The 18,078-nt window shown below is 46.8% G+C and overlaps 1 protein-coding gene across 1 annotated transcript in view; it reads right to left on the bottom strand.

Moving 5' to 3' along the window:
- NBEA (neurobeachin) overlaps positions 1–18,078 on the bottom strand; it is a 924,058-nt gene that overhangs the window by 525,168 nt on the left and 380,812 nt on the right. Inside the window, exon 37 of the mRNA XM_006879639.1 lies at positions 13,701–13,828. Within this exon, the coding sequence (XP_006879701.1) occupies positions 13,701–13,828 (128 nt within the window). The remainder of the gene's footprint in view (positions 1–13,700; positions 13,829–18,078) is intronic.

Genomic DNA, 18,078 nt, shown 5'->3' with positions numbered 1-18,078 from the left:
AACTTTGTAAGTAAACCAGTATAAAATAAAAAATTTATTAAAAAAAATAAAAGACCTCAGTGAGACATTTACATGGTGAGCAACATGAGTGTAAAGATGGAAAATTAATAACTTCTCCAAATTTACCTCTTGAAAAATGTCCATTCCACAACCGATCCTATCTGCTCCTGTCAGGAAAAATTAATTCTTGATGCTTTTCCCCTCCCATTCAAGATCCACACACGTTGCAGTAACTGCCCAGGGAGGACGATCTGTGAGCAGAGTCCCATATTCTGACCCTTGGGAAGGGGAGGAAGGCAGACAGTGAAGGCTGACGTGTCCCAGCCTGATCTCAGAATGCTCCCCTGGAGAACAAGGGACTCAGACGCTCACAGCCAAACCACGACAGCACCTCCATGGACAGACTGGGTTGTGTTTGTTAGCACTGAGAGGACAATGACGTGGCTATCCTGAAGAATCCAAACATCAGTGACACATGGATCACTTCTTGGATTCTCTCTGAATATTTTAACATCTGGGTTTATTCTGAGCTCTTTTAATTAAGTCAGGGCAGCTATGAAATAAAATGAAAAAATTCTGTATCAGCGTAGCCTTTGTAATAGCTATTAAACCTGAGCAAAGACACAGGTCTTTCCACATACTAAGTCTCTTTGCTTGTAAACAAGTAGATTAAAACTTCCTAAATATACAAGAAAAATTACAACCCATACCACTACATTTATATCAGGATCCAGGAGAGAGAGCTGAAGTCTACGTAATGCAGCTTTAGACAGTAAATCATAAAAATTAACTAAAAGTTGTAACATCCTCAATCTACACAGTGCAATGCTTCTTGTAGCACACTATCGTGGCAACAGCGCCCATGTGCACACACACACACACACACACACACACACACACAGAGTCAGGACTTTGTAAATGTACGTCCCAGTAACACGAATGTGTTGTCAGTTAGGGATTACCTGTAATGAGGATACCTTGTCTCCAATTCACAAACCACACCTGAGCATGTGTGCGGGCGAGGAGGGCTGGTCAGATCAGACGCCTGGCAGCAGCTTCTGGAGACATGATTCAGTATGTCACGAGCTTCTGACCATCCCAAATACAACCTCTATGAATGTTTGAGAAGAAATAGTCAAGCTCTTTCTCCTTGAAGTGACATCCTTGCTGTTCATGCGCTCATCCTGGCGACACCCTGAGGCCCTCTGGGTTCCATCTCCAGGTACATTCAGTACTCTTCTCCAGCACCAGAGCTCAAAGGCATCACCTCTCCTTCTGTCCTTCCTAGTCATTGTCCAACTCTCTGATGCATAACAAGCGATTGCAAAGACCATGGCCTGTATCAGGCGCACCTTAGTCTCCAGAGAGACACCGTTGCTTCTGAGTACTTTAGAGAGGTCCCTAACAGCAGACTTTCCCATCGCGATACGTTTTTTGATTTCCTGACTGCTGGTGCCAAGAGTGTTGACTGAGGAGCTGAGCAAACTGAAGCTGTGAACAATCTCAATCTCTTCGCCATCCATCCTGATGCTGCCAATTGGTCCAGTGGTGAGAATCTTTGTCTTCTTGACATTGTCTATCTGTGATCCATTGATTATGCAAAGGCATTTGACTGTGTGGATCATAACAAACTGTGGCTGACTCTGAGAAGAATGGGAGTCCCAGAACATTTAATTGTGCTAATGCGAAACCTATACTTGGACCAAGAGGCAGTAGTCAGAACAGAGCAGGGTAACACTGCATGGTTCAAAATTGGGAAGGGTGTACGCCAGGGATGCGTCCTGTCTCCATACCTTTTCAACCTTTATGCCGAGCAGATTATCTGGGAGGCTGGGCTCTGTGAGGAGAATTGTGGCATCAGGATTGGTGGAAGGTCTATTAACAATCTGCGTTATGCAGATGACACAACCCTGCTTGCTGAAACTGAGGAGGACCTCATGCACTTGCTTTCCTTTACATAGTTACATAATTATAATAGCTCATAATACTTGACTTCCAAACTGTCATTTACGACCTGCCTGGGTCAAATCTATTGCTAGATTCGTCTGAGGTTATGTGTTCATTTTTCTCCTCTTCAAGTTGAAAGATGGGGAGGCCGTGGGCGGGGCTTGACGTCTGTGGTTTATAGGGTCACTACGAGTTGTAGGAGGTTCAACATCACATAACAACAACACTGTGACTGCTGCATTATTCGTACTGCATTGTGTTGTTTTATTCTGGTATGTTCCTTATGGATCACATTGCTCTCTCTGAGGCCCATTTTCAGAATGCCTTCTTTTAGGGTAGACTTAAACTCCATCAGCTGCTCTGCAGGAGAAAGACAAGCAAACTCATCCCGTGTGATTTACAGCCGGAGTCAGTTCCAATTCAGCAGCACTCATGACACAATGGTCCTTCTAGACTCCTGACTCACGCCTGTCACCGGTGAGGACTGGACACTTGCGCCAGACACGGCGAGAACACCACTTGCTCCTAGGTGGGTTATGTAATTGTTGCCGTCACAGTTCCAGGAGCACCTTGTTCCATTTTGCTGCATGCGTGTCTCGGAAGGGAGACTCTGAGGGCCCAGAAGCTGAGTCTGGAGCTATTTTACTATCCAGTGCTCTCCGCTCTGAAACTGCCATCTGACCTGACTAAACTCTGAACTGTGCCCTCAGATGGGCAGGGTTTGCGTTTCACTTGAGACCCCTTGAGAGATGCTGCACATCAATGGCGTGCTTCCCGGCAGAACCACAGGGAGCTCGCACGATGCCAGGGGACTGTCTGCTGCTGCCACTGTCCAGTTTCGATACCCAGAAGGTTCATGTATTTTGTCCAAATTCCTAGTGACTAGAATGGGAGGATAAGGCCCACCTCTGCTACTCCGTCAGAGCCAGATGTGGGAAACACATCAAGTCTTTGAGAAATGTGTTCCTCTTCACATTTGAGGGCACACAGAAGATCTTATCCCCTTAAAGAGAAGTGCTTATTGTTACAGCACATTATCATGTAATAAATACTCAGAAAAGTTTCAATCTTTATATAAAATTAATTTTTATGTGGAGGCAATGTGGCTGTTGCTCTTGTCACGCCAGTGACTGCCCGTGGTTCAGCGGTAAGGTACATGGTTCAATCCTGCTGCTCTTTGGGGGAGGGCAGGGCAGCCTCCCCCGAGCGACTTACTGCCTATGAAGACCTGCGGGAGGGTCAGCAGTGGGTGGCATCCAGCTCACTGGCTCACAACAACAGTCAGCGGAGAACGCTAACTCACGGGGTGTGATTTTCCATCAGATTAAGGTGCAAAAGCTTTTACTAACTACCCCATTTTTGTTGTTGCTGTTATTAAACTTATGTTTTGCAGCGATCGCTCTACATTCTGATAATAGCAGTAACTCAAATATCTAAAACTCTTCACCCCCTCACTGCCGAGTGCGTGTGGACTCCTCGCTGACCCCTCAGTGGGCTTTCAGAGGCTGTGAGTCACAAGGGAGGACTGCTCATCTCTGGCCACTGACGGATTCGAATCACTTGCCTTAGCGCTGGCAGCACAGATCTTTACCCACTAGGCCACCAGAGTTCCCCCAAAATCTCCAGGCTAATTAAAAAGATTTGAATGAAATTCTTTTATAAAATACCATTGAGCTATTATATTTGTTTGAATTAAAGTAACCATTTCATTATTCATTAACAATCAACTCTAAAGGATAATTTGGAAAGATTTCTACAAATTGTACATTTTAAAAAAATGAGTGTAGAAATGGTACATTATAAATTTTCCTTTCCTTCTGACCCATAACGAAAATATTTTGTGCTGCCCCCGATTGTTAACAAGTGATTGTTAATGAGGCTCACACAGTTCATGACAGCTATCACAAGAGAAATGCTCTTTCTATTTACCGTGCTTGGCTCAAGTGGCATCGCACCCAACTGTCAGGGTCTGAGAATTATAGTAGTTGGGTTGGATGGTGAGATAAAAGAATGAAGTTGGTCTTTTAAAAGAAAAGCATGAAAAAGATCAGGTATCCAAAAATCTAATAATAAACAAATGACAGAAAATAGCTTTTCACAGCCATTTATAAAGACTTCTCTGTTTGCCTTTTTGTTTGTTTTTTGAAGACAGAAACCAGCCAGGTTGCCCCATTACCTTCAGTTCTGGCTTCATGACACTTGGTGCAAATGCAGCTGTCTTGGCAGCCAGGCCTCGTCCTTCCTCCTCTAACAAGGATTTTAAGAGAAGTTGCACAACTGGAACTGTTGTTGTTAGAACTAGTGACCAAAATTCAGGACCTATCATCTCCCAGAAGTGATACAGAAATGAATCATATAGGAAATATTTTAAATGGATTTCAAAATACTATCAGAGTTGGCAAAAATAAGGACTGAAATTATAAATTAGTGAGCACTAAAGCACTATTTTTCCTTCAAAAGTATTTAACCAACATTTGACTAAAAAACCCTCCTGTCTCAAATAAGAAATATTAAAAATGTAAATTTACGCAGTTTACTACTGGAATTACTGTCAGGCTGTGTCTCATGTTTTTACCTATCATTGATCTCTGTAATCTGCTATTCACTACTTTTCTCAAAATCTTCTATTTAAAAATGACATCCCATTACAATCCAGTGTCTTAAAAATGAATGAGATGTCAAACACAGCCATCTCTGGCTCTGTCAGAATGACTGACTGGCCGACAGTCACAGCGCTCAGCAGAAATAAACCCTGCTTTATGCAGTGGTCATGATCTGCAACTTTCTAGTCCATGAAGCCTAACATACAATGTATGAGATGCATCACTTTTACTATTTACTGAAATTGACAAAATCCTAATAACACTAGTAGGGAAATGCACATTTCAAACTTCTAAAATTTACTATTCTACAAAGTACTAAAAAGCAATGAAATCAGTCTGGAACCTAAGGTGCACCTGACCCAGGCCATGGTCTTTGCAATTACTTGCTATGCATCAGAAATCTGGACAATGATTAGGGATGATAGGAGAACTGATGCCTTTGACCTGTGGTGCTGGAGAAAAGTACTGCATATACCATGGACTGCCAGGAGAACAAACAAGTTCATCCTAGAGAGGGTGAGACCAGGCTGTTCCTTGGAGGCAAGGATTCTGAAGCTTTGTCTGACATACTCTGGACATGTAAGGAGGGACCAGTCCTTGGAGAGTCATGCTTGGGAGAGTGGAGGGACAGCGCTGGAGAGGAAGGCCCTCTGTGAGATGGACTGACTCAGTGACTGGGATAATGGGAGGTGAGTGTGTCAGAGACAATAAAGCAGGGTTTAGGGCTGTTGTACACAGGGTCACTATGGTTCACCGGTGACTCACTGGCACATAACAACAACATATTCACAAATAACAGGCAACAGTTTACCTTAGAGAAAAGAATACTGTTTCATTTTCCCTACTGTGCCACTCATTGCAAAGAACAGTTTTACTGTAGTTGTGGTGGTATATTCCGTCGAGTCAGAAACTGACACATAAGCTCACCCTCTGACAGGTCTTTAGAAGCAGTTGGCTGCACGGGTAGAAACTGACCATCCTTCTCCCGCGGAGCAGCTGGTGGATTTGAACCACTTGCCTTGAGGATTGCAGTGCGGCTTCTTGCCACTAGCTCCCTAGTATTCCTTTAACTATAATTAGCAGTAAATACTGTTGTTGTGAGCCACTGAACCGGTTCCAATTCACTCACATCCGCACTGTTCTGCATAGCTAGTTAAGAATTTGAAGACAAGCTGCTGAATGACTGTGGAGGCTGCCGGGCCTTGCCTCAACCACACCCTCTCTGCTGTGCTAAGGCTCCTGTGGAAACCACTGTCCCAGTCCATCTTCCTGGGAGTGTCCTTCTTTCCCACAGATTGTACACCTTGCTGAGCATCATGTCCTTTTCAAGGGACTGGTCCCACCTGACAACATGTCCACAGTGCAGGAGACGCAGTCTCGGCACCCTCACTGCCGAGGATGTGGTTCCGGCAGGGCGGGCCTTCTGTTCCTCTGCAGTGGGCACGTGTACTTAATATCCTTTACCATCACCATGCTTGAGACACAACTCTTCACCAATCTTTCCATCCACTGTCAAACCTTCTTATGCATATGAGGACATGGGGAACAGCATCAATGTCGGCGTGAGGAACAGCACGTAAAAGCCATCCCTGCTCCAGCTTCTGCTATTGTCCTGGACCCCTCGTGCCCAGTGACCACTTCCAATGCTCCCATCCAATACCTGCTGCTTCCACCTCAGTTCGCCAACAGTTCAAGGAGCACCCCCAGCCACCGTCATCCCAGCTCCAATGGCATTCCCTCTGACCCAGGCACCTACTCAGGTGCTGTACGGCGTCGCAGTTATTATCTCGCTATTTGCTGCTCCAGTTGGTTTCACCGTTTGCTTTTATAGAGAGAGAACTTACAAGCTGTGTGGTGAGATAAGAACTCTCATACACCGTTGATGGGACTGTAAAATGGTATAACCACTCTAGAAAATAGTTTGGCATTTCCTCAAAAAGCTGAACATAGAAATTCCATAATACCCAGCTATTCCACAGCCTGGAATATATCCTGAGAAAATGAGAACTGAGGCACAAACGGAAACTTGTACAGTAGTATTCATAGCAGTGTTACGCAACATCACAAGAACAGGGAAACAGTTCAGACGTCGAACCACAATTGAATAGATTAAGAAATGATGTTACATTCACATGATGGAATACTATGCAGCACGCAGGAGCAATGATTTTGTAAATCATTAACTTGGGAGGGACCGGAAAGCACTAGGCTGAGTGAACTAATTCAGTCCCATAGGGACAAAGACTGTTTAAGACCATGATTGTAGAACATGTATGAGGATCTGTGGTGGGGAGGGTGGGAGAGGGTGTTAATCATAGGATTGCACAATTTGATGTGTGGAGGGAGCAGTGGGTAGAGGAAATGGGAAAGATCCAGAGTGAAAAACAATGCATACAAACTTTGTAAGTAAACAAAACAACAGTTGCTAACATTTCCATGAAGTCCTGTTTGTCCTGGACATGTTTTGTATTATCTCTTCTGTTTTAAAACAGTAACTACTAAATTTACACTTAATATTCTAGTTTGGGGGTTAACAAAGACACACACACGCACCCCTCAGTTATGTGGCCCACCGTTGAGTGTGCGTGCGGTCTGGCCTAGCCTTGTTTAAATCAAGACTGTGCTCTTCGGGTGGAGGTGGAAAGGTCTTGCTATGTCATAACTTCTAAGTGCTGGTCCTGGAAACGACAAGTCTGGAATATTGTATCATTGTCGTGGAATGAGACTTTAGCCCTCCACTTATTCACTGGCTTGCTGTGCTGTGCCGGCCAGGGTATTGCTGTGATGTTGGACCTGATGCCAACTGCATTTTGGACGCCAGCAGGATCGTCCACGGCGGTCAGAAGGCAGAGGGGCTACTGTCAACAACGGGCTAGGGCATTGCCATGGGGTGACGATGGTGCAGGGCCACGCTGTTCTGGGTGTTGCAGTGAGTGAGATTCGTTTGGGAGCACCTGACACCACCACAGCTATTATTACCGGGAGCTCTGCTGGCCTAGTGACAAGAAGCTGCACTGCAATCCTGAAGGCACATGGTTTGAGGCTACTAGCTGCTCTGTGGAAGAAGCATGGACAGTCTCCTCCTGAGTCAGCTATGGGTCCGTTCTGATTGTGGGACACTCCAACAACGGTGCAGATGACCTCAATCTGAGATGGTTCAATAACACAGCTCCTGACCAGGGCAGTTTCAGGCCACAGCCAGTCCCCATCTCAGCCTTGGCTAGAGCTGACTTCCACAGGGTGGACAGAGTTCAGAAGCAGGTCAGCTGGGGCCTGTGGGAGCCAGCCTGCTTCCCTCTGGAGAGGGTGTGGCCTCCATGTGATGAAGGCAAGGAAGAGGAAGGAAAGGGTCGTGGGTGGAGTGATAAAGAGTTGCACTGCCACCTCGGAGCAATGCGGTTCAAACCCACCAGGTGCTGTGAGGGAGGAGAGGCAGTCCCGCCCTGTGCAATTTACTGCCTGTAAAAACCCACTGAGGGTCAATCTGGGTCAGTTCTGACTTGATGGTACCCAACCACCCACAGAGGATGAGTGACCAAAGCTGACTTGGCGACGACGTCTAACTGTCCCTCCTCTCCTGTCCCCACACCATCCCACAGGGTCCTCATGTTAGCTGACCATCGTCGGCGTTGTGAAGTTACGTGATTAAGGAAACCACACAGAGCACAAGCTGTGGTGGCTCAGGCTCACGTGGTGATAACAGCAGAACAAGAGAAAGGGACATCCTGAAGCACATCCATACCCCCCCCACCCCAAGAGATGTAGAGGGAGAGACTCAAGAACCCCTTTTAATGCTTCTTGGCTGTTGCCAACTCCAGGCCCACCAGCACCCTGCACCATCGCAGCCCTTTGATCAAGAGTGGCTATCACAATCACAACACAGGAGAACACAGCGGAAAGCACTCACACCATTTCCAAGGCTACAATCTTTTCAGAAGCAGAGCAGCTGTGGGCTCAACCCACCTACCTTCTGGATGGCGACTGTTCCAAAGGCTTCTACAGCTGCTGTTGTGAGAGGCCATGGAGTCAAAGCACCTCCCGATCTCTGACGTGTTTCATCGAGTTGTCAGTCGTCACGTCAGTCCATCTTGTTGAAGGGCTTCCCCTCTCTCACACCTTCTACCTTTCCGAAGAACTCGGATGTGGGACAAAGCTGCTCTGTCTTTGCTTTTAAGGAGAACCCTGGCTGACCACCTCCAAGACCTATCTGTCTGCTCCTCTGGGAGCTCATGAGGTATCGAATGTTCTTCTCAAACATCACAATTCAACGCATCAACTCGTCCTTTGTCATCTTTATCCAACTCAGATGCCTGAGAAGCAGCTGAAAACAGTATGACTGGGATCAAGCCCACATTAGTCTTCAGTCTGACACTGCTTCTCTACAGCCCTCTGGAGAGGTCCATGACAGGACAGTCTCCCAACACAAAGGTCTCCTCATTTTCTTGACGGATGTTATACCATGGGCATTGATAGGAATCACTTAAACAAAATCCTCAACATCAACTGTTCCCCATCTACCCTGATGTTGCCTATTGTACCAGTGGTGAGGATTTTTGTTTTCTTGATGTTGAGATGCGATCCATACTGAAGAGCGTGGTCTCTGACCTTCTGCAGGAAATGGCTCAAGTCCTCAGCTTTCAGTGAGCAAGGCTGTATCACTGGCACAACACAGCGTCTTCAGAAATCTGCCTCCATCCCCAGTGCTGCATTCCTCTGCTACCTGTAGTCCAGCTCCTCTAATTATCTGTTTAGTATCTGGATGGAGCAAAGAGATGCACCCCTTCCTGATTTTAAACCAGGCCATAATATCTTTTTCTGTAGGAACAACATACTTCTTGGTCTATGTACAGGTTCTAATATTGAGAAGATGTTATCCATGATTTTAAATGTTCTATATTGTCAAATGCCTATAATTCCAAGGCCCTTTAATAAATACTAGGATCTGTTCTGTTTTTGACAGCCCTAAGCCATCCCTAACTCTACTTCCTTATATCTTAACTCTAAGATTAACTCCTCCCAACATTCTTCTCTGCTTCTCTTCCGCGCAGCCCAGTCTATCGAAAGTCCTGGAACATAGACCTGCTTCTGTGCTTTCGCTGTAATCGCTGCTTTTTGACACTTGCAAACACATCAACGCAAAGTCATTTTTAGGCATTAATTTTCAAAAGTTTTATTCCAGCAAAATATATAAGAAAAACAGTTTGTCATTTGTAACCATTTGTGTTTTGGATGAAAGTTTACATGACAAATTAGGTTCCCATTTGACTATTCTGACATAAATCGTTCTGGGACTTCAGGGCCATTCTCCACAAGGCACCAACATTCTCTTCTGTGCTCCGACTGTTCCATTTCAGGTCCTCTCGTTTCCTGGCCCCCTTCTTCTCACCAAGATGTCCTGATGCTAATGGAAACTATCCCCGTGTTCCCAGAGTCCCCTTTAGAACAACGGAGATGAAGTCAGGGTAGTCCCCTGAAAACAGTGCCCATCACAGAGATTTATCTTAGCTCCTCACTGTTGTGTTTGGGAGAAATAAATAAGAGGCAATCCATAGAAAACAAGGCTGCACATATGGGGTCCTGACCAGTTCACACAGCGGAGTTACATGAGACTAATTCCTTGGTCCCTAAATATGTCACATAGAGGCACTTAGGAACAAATGATGTGATTCTCGTAATTCCATAGGCTTTTTGTTTTGCTCTGGCTGTGAAAAACTTCGTGGAGAATGTGTAATCCAAATTTTCCTAAGAGCCTGGACCCCATTTGTTACACATTACTCCCTTTATTCCTCATTTCATTTTAACACACTGCAATCACTATTTAGTGAATTTCTGTAAATAAACTCGAATCATTTTGGGAAAAGGGCAAGACACCCCCCAAAAGTTACTCTCCCCAAAAGATTTTATCTTATAGGGAAAGAAGAAATATTTAAGAGCTCATTTTTTTCCCCTCCAATATTTATTGACTCCTTTCTCACTATAAGAGCAACACACGTTTCAGAGAAGCAGGGAGCTCCCCACCAGCAGCCAAGAGGCAAGAACAGAGATGGAGTAAAAGGCCCAGAAGTCCTGACACACGGCTGACAACAGAGCCCTCTCTGGGAGACCTAATTCCCATGCACCATTTTCAGCTAGCACACCATTTATGCTCCTTTGGAAAGTTTTAAAATACAGTACAACAGAATATTTCATTTTAATAATATTTGACGAACGGGGCTCCACATGACGAACATGTATTCAGGCCCTTCCCACGTCTGTCAACGTGGTGAGGCTGGGTCCTCAGCTGTATGCAGGATCCTCTGTCCTCCAGACTTCCACCTCTATGCCAGAAGGAGGCAGGTACTCACGGCCCATGATTTGAGCTCAGTCAGGGGACTAGGCTGAGAGGCCGTCATATCCTAACTTAGGCCACAGCCCCTTCCCTGGGACATGGTTCACATCATCTCCTCTCACCAGGAAGAAAACGGAGAGAGAAGTGAGGTGGGGATCTCAGAACCCACTGGAAAGAGGGTGAGCAATGGAGGTTCCTGACGTATTGTGTGCAAAACCTGAGCTCAGGGCACTGCATGAGGGATGCTGCACGAGGAAATTCTGGCCACTCCATGAGGGACGCCGTGTGAGGGCGATCTGACCACTCTGTGAGGGACGCCGTGTGAGGGAGAGCTGACCACTCTGTGAGGGACGCCGTGTGAGGGAGAGCTGACCACTCAGCACTGTGTTGGGGACCGTACGAGTAGCTGGAACACACACTGTCTTTCTGCTTCAGGAGAGCTCTTCCGCATTAATCAGCACAGATGGTGCTGTGGAGCCTAAGGCACATGGGCCTCAAACCACTGCCTACAGAGGAAGGCTGGACACACACTGATGAACAGGGAGGTTTAAGGACTGACTGAACTGTGGAGCTGACCAAGAACACGGACTCCACCATGCAGAAGGACAAGCACCTGCTGTCACATGCGGTGGAGACGCCATCCGGAGGCCCAGTCACTGGAGAAGGAGACGAGCATTACAAAGCAGCAAACTGGTGTGAAGCCGTGAGGGGGCCTGGGAGTGCTCCCTTCTGTCGACTCTCCCCAGGTCACGGCATCTCTCAGCAGCACTGCTCTGAAGGCAGGCAGGACTAAGAGAAGGAAACCACCCAGGTCATCACAGAGCGGGCACTCCATGTGTGTTTCACCTGCTACAGCTCACAGATACTCTACTTCTGTTGGCAATGTCAGACTGCCAACTCCCTGAAGTGCTAAATCCACACGCCTGTGAGAGGCAGTCTTCTTCCATAAGGATTTACAACCTCAGAAACCTGAGGGAGGGTTTATCAGGAGTAAGAAGGGATCCAGGACAGACGGGTTTTGGATTTTATGGGGTTGCATTAAGGTCATGTAAGTCTTCTCAGAATACCATTCCTTGGTGGAGGTATTTTCCCCCCTTATACTAGTTTATTTACAAAATCTGAATACACTGTTTTTGAGAACAGATTCTTCCAATTTCCTCACCGCCCCCCCCATAAAGTTATACAACTCCAAGATAAGTCCCCACTCCCTCTGCACATCCTCATCCCTCTGATGCCACCCTCCCCCACCCCGTTTGGATCCTTATATCCATTCTACAATAACGGTTTTATACAATAATTTTTCTTGTAGGACTGAGTTAGTTCACTCAACATAATTCTCTCTAGTCCCTCCCAAGTTAGGTAAGAATTTACAGAATCATTGCTCCTGTGTGCTGCGTAGTATTCCACTGTGTGAATGGTGGGGGTATTAGTAACAACAGTGACATGAAAACGATGCCCCACAATCCCTCCTAATAACTCTGCCAGAGCCACCCCAATTCTCAACAGTCACTGCACTATCTCCAGACATCCCCACTTCCCAGAGTCACTGCACTGCCTCCAGACACCCCACTTCTCAGTCACTGCACTATCTCTAGACACCCCAACTTCCCAGCACTGCACTGTCTCCAGACACCTCACTTCCCAGAGTCACTGCACTGCCTGCAGACACCCCACTTCCGGTCACTGCACTGCCTCCAGACACCCCACTTCTGGTTACTGCACTGCCCCTGGGCCCCTCTATGATCTGAAACCCCAGCCTCCCTCCACCGCTTCAGCAGCTCTCCTTCACGTCACTGTCCTCCTCACTCCTCACGTGAGCATGCAGACAGGTGACCAAGGAGGGACTCGCTCTTCCTTCCTAATGCTGACCGAGCAGCCCTCACTGCGTGGGCTGACGAAGGACATGATATAAAGTGAGTGATGCAGCAGCGTGACAGGCCCCTCCTGCACTGCACGCGCACAGAGACGGGGTGCACGGTCCACAGCCGTGTGCCCCATGCTGAGCACGGCGAGCCCGGAGGGCAGAGTGTGACCACGCCTGAGTGCTAAGACCACGAGCTTTATGGGAATAGACTGTCCATCTCTTCTCCCAGGAGTGCTCAGTGGGTCCATGGTGTCAGGCTTTCAGTAGCAACCAAGGATTTAAGCACTGCACAACCACAGCTTCCCATGAAAGCACCTGAGGCTGCTCAGGGCAAGGACACTGGAAATGTCACCGGACCGCCATCTGTCACGGGATCTTCTGCATGGATCAGCTATTACAAAAGTACTCACAGAGGGGTTTTCAAAAAAGAAAGGGTTTTCAAAAAAGAAAACCAGTCTTCATAGGACAGAGTTGTCAAAGCCACTCTCCTCATCCAGGCGCATAAACTCAAATTTCGCACTGGTTCATTTCTCTTCGCCATCGCTCACCTCGCTGAGCAGCTGCTGAGTGCAATCACACAACTACATCAGCCGACAGATAAGAGGTTTCTACATTTTAATGTTTACTCTTTTAAGGAATCTCCTATGACCTGATCTGTGAGCAGAGCGTCATTTTAGGGAATATGGCCTTTGGAGTAGGAAGAGCTACAGACCACCGCAGGGAAACACACGACCCTGAGAGGAGAGAGCCCAGCAGCCCTGACCTCAGGAATGTCGGCACCAGGCTGGAGTCCCCCTTCTTTCCAGGGCAGCTCATGTAAACGAAGGCCAGGAGGTGTACAGATTGAAGAGCTCCCTAGAGCTTGTAGTAGAGGTGTCTTCTCATCCTGTCAGAGTCCCCTCAGGCACAAAGCAGCCCTTGGGAACCTGAAATGAGCAGACCCAGAGGAGAGCCTTACCTTCTATCAGGAGTTCCTGCCCATGGCTGCCAAGCAGCGTGCGAGACAGGAATGGGGCAAAGTCCACAAAGATTTCACGAAGAAGAGGAGCCACTTTCTCAAGAGCTCTTTCAAGTTTCGCAGTGATGCTGTGGAAAAGAAGACAAAGACGAATAAATACAATTCGACATAAGATGGCAAGTCAATATTACATGCCAATTTTGAAGCTATCAAAGTTTGAAATTAACTGCGACACACTGAACAACAAGTTGCAGATCTGGAGAACACACAGTACAATTTAATGGACAATTGTAAGACTACTCAAAACAAAACAAAACAAAAAAGCCTACTCCAAAGACAGTTGGGAAATGAGAGCAACGCCACCAGTGGACTGGGGCTGGAGGACGCAGTCCAGGCCCAGCACCAAGAGCTCCACAGACAGCTGAGTCTGCATTCTTCTCCGTCTGTCTGGCCCATCCCGCTGTATGGATGAGGTCTGTTCCTCCCTGTTTCTGATCCTCCACCTTTCAAAATTTGATGTCTTTTACTAACAACTGGCCCCACATAACAACATGCCGAAAATCTGTGAGATGAAGCTTCACCCCAGCTGCACTTTCTACAGGACTTCCTTGTTTTTCCTCCAAGACAGAGTTGCCATAAGTGTAATGAGTAAGACAGGCGTTTTTTCCAAACAATGAATGACTCTCTGGACTATTTTCTCATAAACATTGCTACACTATCCCATTTCACTTCTGCAGTCAGTGGGGTCCTCAGTGCTCCTCTCCAGTACACCCTCTTCTGTCAGCCAAACTTATGGCCCAACTTCCAGATACATAATCAAAACCACCACGGCTTGAATCAGATGCACTTTGGTCTTTCAACTGCATTTGATGTTGTGTACTGTTGGGTCAGAACTGACCCATAGCTGACCCTCCTGCGGGTTTTCAGAGGCAGTTAATCACATGGGAGGAGAGTGCCCAACCTTCTCCCACGGAGCAGCTGGTGGGCTGGAATCACATGCCTTTGAGATCGCAGCGCAGCTTCTTCTGGCGACCAGAGCTCCCCAATATTGATCCTTAAAACCTCTGAGCTGTCCTTACCATCAGATTTACTCAATGCAGGATGCCCTTTGATTTCCTGACCGCAGCTACCACAGGCGTCAAGTGTGCATGGAGACAAGAAGGAACAGTTGACGGGTGAAATGCCCCCATCATTTACATGTTGACTGTGGCTCTCTGGGGAGGACTTCTGTCTCTTTCTTTTTTTTTTAATTCTTGAAGTTGAAATGTAATCAATATTGAAGGGTATAGTCTTTGATCTTCTGCCGCAAGTGAGGCAGTCAAATCAATCAGTTGCTCCGCCAGAGAAAGATGGGCAATCTTCCTCTCATGCAATTTACAGTCTGTGAAAATCTACTGGAGGATCAGTGATGAGTGTTCCAAGTCAAGGACTTGAGTCGCGCTGCAGGAGGAAGAGATGGTTCCTCCTCCCTGCACCATCGGTTAAGATTTATAATCCACTAGCTGGCAGTGGGTCCAAGCAAGAGAAAGCTGTTCACAGTGTCCATCGCCTCTCCATCCACCATGATGTTGCCTACAGGCCCAGTGCCAAAAATCTTTGTTTTCCTGACATTGAGATGCAGTCCATACTGAAGGCTGCATTCCTTCATCTTCTACAACAAGTGCTTCAAGTCCTCCTCACTTTCAGCAAGCAAGGGTGTGAATAACACAGGTTATTCATGGGTCTCCCTCCCGTCAATAATCCCATCCTAATACAGTATTACTCTTTATAGAGTCCAACTTCTTGAATAATATGCTCAACAAATTATTGGTTAAATAATTTAACAGCAGTCAGGAAATGAGATATATTTATTGCACTAGGAAAATCTGCAGTTAGGGATCTCTCCAAATCACTGAGGAGTAATGATGTCAATCTGAGGACTAAGGTGCATCTGATTCAGGCCATACATAGTTCTTCTGATCATCTGCTATGCATCTGAGAGCTGGAAAGTGAATGAGGATGACAGAAGAATTGATGCCTTTGAGCTGTGGTATTGGAGAAGAGCTCCAAACATCCCATGGATAACCAAGAGAAAACACAGTTAAGTCTTGGAGACGGTGCAGCCAGAGTGCTCTTTGGAGGCAAGAATGATGAGGCTTCACCTCACAAAGTGTGGCATGTTGCTAGCAGGAATGTTGCTAGGAGGAAGGCGCTCTTCGTCCAAGAGGGACATTAATGCTAGGAAGGGTGGAGGGTCGGCGAAGGTGACTCTCGACACGGTGACTGCCACAATGAGCCCTTGTGTGTCTGGAAGTACATATCTTGAATAGATCATGGACTGTCAAGAGAACTAACAGGTCTGTTCTGGTGAGGATGAAGTCAAGCTGTTTCTTAAAGGGAAGGATTGTGAAGCTCCATCTTGGAGAATGAAATCATGCTGAGAAGAGTGGAGGGACAGTGCAGGAGAGAAAGACCATGGGTGAGATGGATCGATACAGTAAGTAGAGTAATGAGGGCAGGTGTGTTAGAAAGGGTGAGACCGGCCCAGGACAGAGCAGGATTTAAGGCTACTGTGCACAGGGTCACTATGAGTCTCTGTCAACAGGAAGGCACACGACAACAACAACAACAGTGCCGATAGTGTTGACTGTGGATCCAAGCAAGATGGAATCACAGGCGATTTCTATGTCGATTACTGGTGATTTCCAGCCTGTGCAGCCCGAGGGGAGGCTCTGCCACGAGTCAGTTCTAACTGAGTATCACATAATAAAATAGTAACAATAGCGGAGCCACGACACTGGGAAGATGAGCAATGCGTATGAAAAGATTTCAGCAGAAAACTACACAGAATCACAGACGGAGATGAAAATCATGGTAACCGAGCTAAAAAATATCTCTGCTGGTCTCCCAACAGACTCCAGAGAGTTCAGGGCTGCATCTATCCACATCAGAACAAGTTCTTAGGTATCAGATACTGAACCAAAGATAGCATTTTAACTACATCCCATAGTTTCCAATTAACATGACAGCAATCTCAGAAGAAGTGTCATGTGACAACGGCCTGCCCAGGTCCAAGCCTCAGAACACTGCCAGGAGGACACAAGATGGACAGAGTGAAACGATGTGAAACAATGGACACGACCTCACGACAGGGAGAGGACTGTGAATTATCAGGTGGACCCAGTGCATTCACGTGAGTCATCAACATGGAGAACTTCCTTGGAGAGAACTGGGGAGATGTGGGAGGTGGACAAAGACGGGCTGGTGCTGCAGGGAGAACGAGGGAGAGGCCCACATGAGAAGAGGTGGCCGAGGAATGGCTGTTTGATGGAGAGTCAGTGGAAGGCCATCCCCCAAACAGGGCCGTGGATTCTGCAAACCACCTGCAGTACCTGTCCCACACATTCCCCACCAGAGACACCTATGAAGACGTGGCGTCAGTCAGCAAGGCTGCACAGGACTTCGTGACTAGGCAGCCAGGACACAGCACACACATGCTGTCATAAGCAGGTTTGAACTAATCTGTGTGGCAGCAATAGAAAACCAACACAAGAAGAGAGAAAAGATACATGTGAACAAACAGTGAATGAGAAGTCTCTGAATAAAAAAGAAGGGCACCAAATCACAGAGGCAAGATGCTTAGAAAGCATCAGACAGGATCTTAAAAAGGAAAAAAACCCACATGTGCCATAATGAACTACTGAAAGTCAATTATGAACAGAAAACTTGAAGAGGGCAGTAATGTAGAAACTAATGCCTATTCCACTGGCATCAAGCCCATTTCAATGCATAGCAGCGAGTGAAGCAGAGGAGAACTGCCCACAGGGCTTCTAATGGGTAAGGAGCTGTAGCCAACGCACAGACATGTGGTCCTACACACAGGCTGCTCTGCCAGAGAAGTGTCAGCAGTCTCCTTCCGTGCAATGTACTGACTCTGAAAACCTGCTGGAGGTCAAGCGATGCGCTGGCTCTGACACAAGGGACATAGCAACCAACACCACAGTGATTTAGAAGCAGACCATGCATTCATCTCGCGCACAGTGGCTGGTTCAATCCACTGCGCACTCAGTTAGCCAGGGGCTAAACCACTGTCCAGCCAGCAGCCCTGCAGGCTTAGACACAGGAAAGTCAAACAGAAAGATCAGATACAATGAAAACTTAAGAGAAAATATAGAATTTGCAAAAGAGAGGAGATAAACAGAAGGTCTAATACTGTGCAGTTTGAGTCTCCCAGAAAAATAAAAGAAAAAGTCAGAAAAGGCAAAAACTGAGGAATTTCCCAAAACTGCTTAGCCACTTGCTCTGAAATAGAAGTGTCTCCCCATTCCTCAGTATCTCCTAGGGTCTGGAGTCCCGCGGGAGGGCATGGCCAAGGGACGAAAAGAAAAGCAGTGCCTGA

The sequence above is a fragment of the Elephantulus edwardii genome, unplaced genomic scaffold, assembly GCF_000299155.1.
Source record: "Elephantulus edwardii isolate Elephantulus edwardi_28Jun2011 unplaced genomic scaffold, EleEdw1.0 scaffold00004, whole genome shotgun sequence".
NCBI lineage: Eukaryota > Metazoa > Chordata > Mammalia > Macroscelidea > Macroscelididae > Elephantulus > Elephantulus edwardii.
This window is presented reverse-complemented; position numbering and strand designations above follow the sequence as displayed.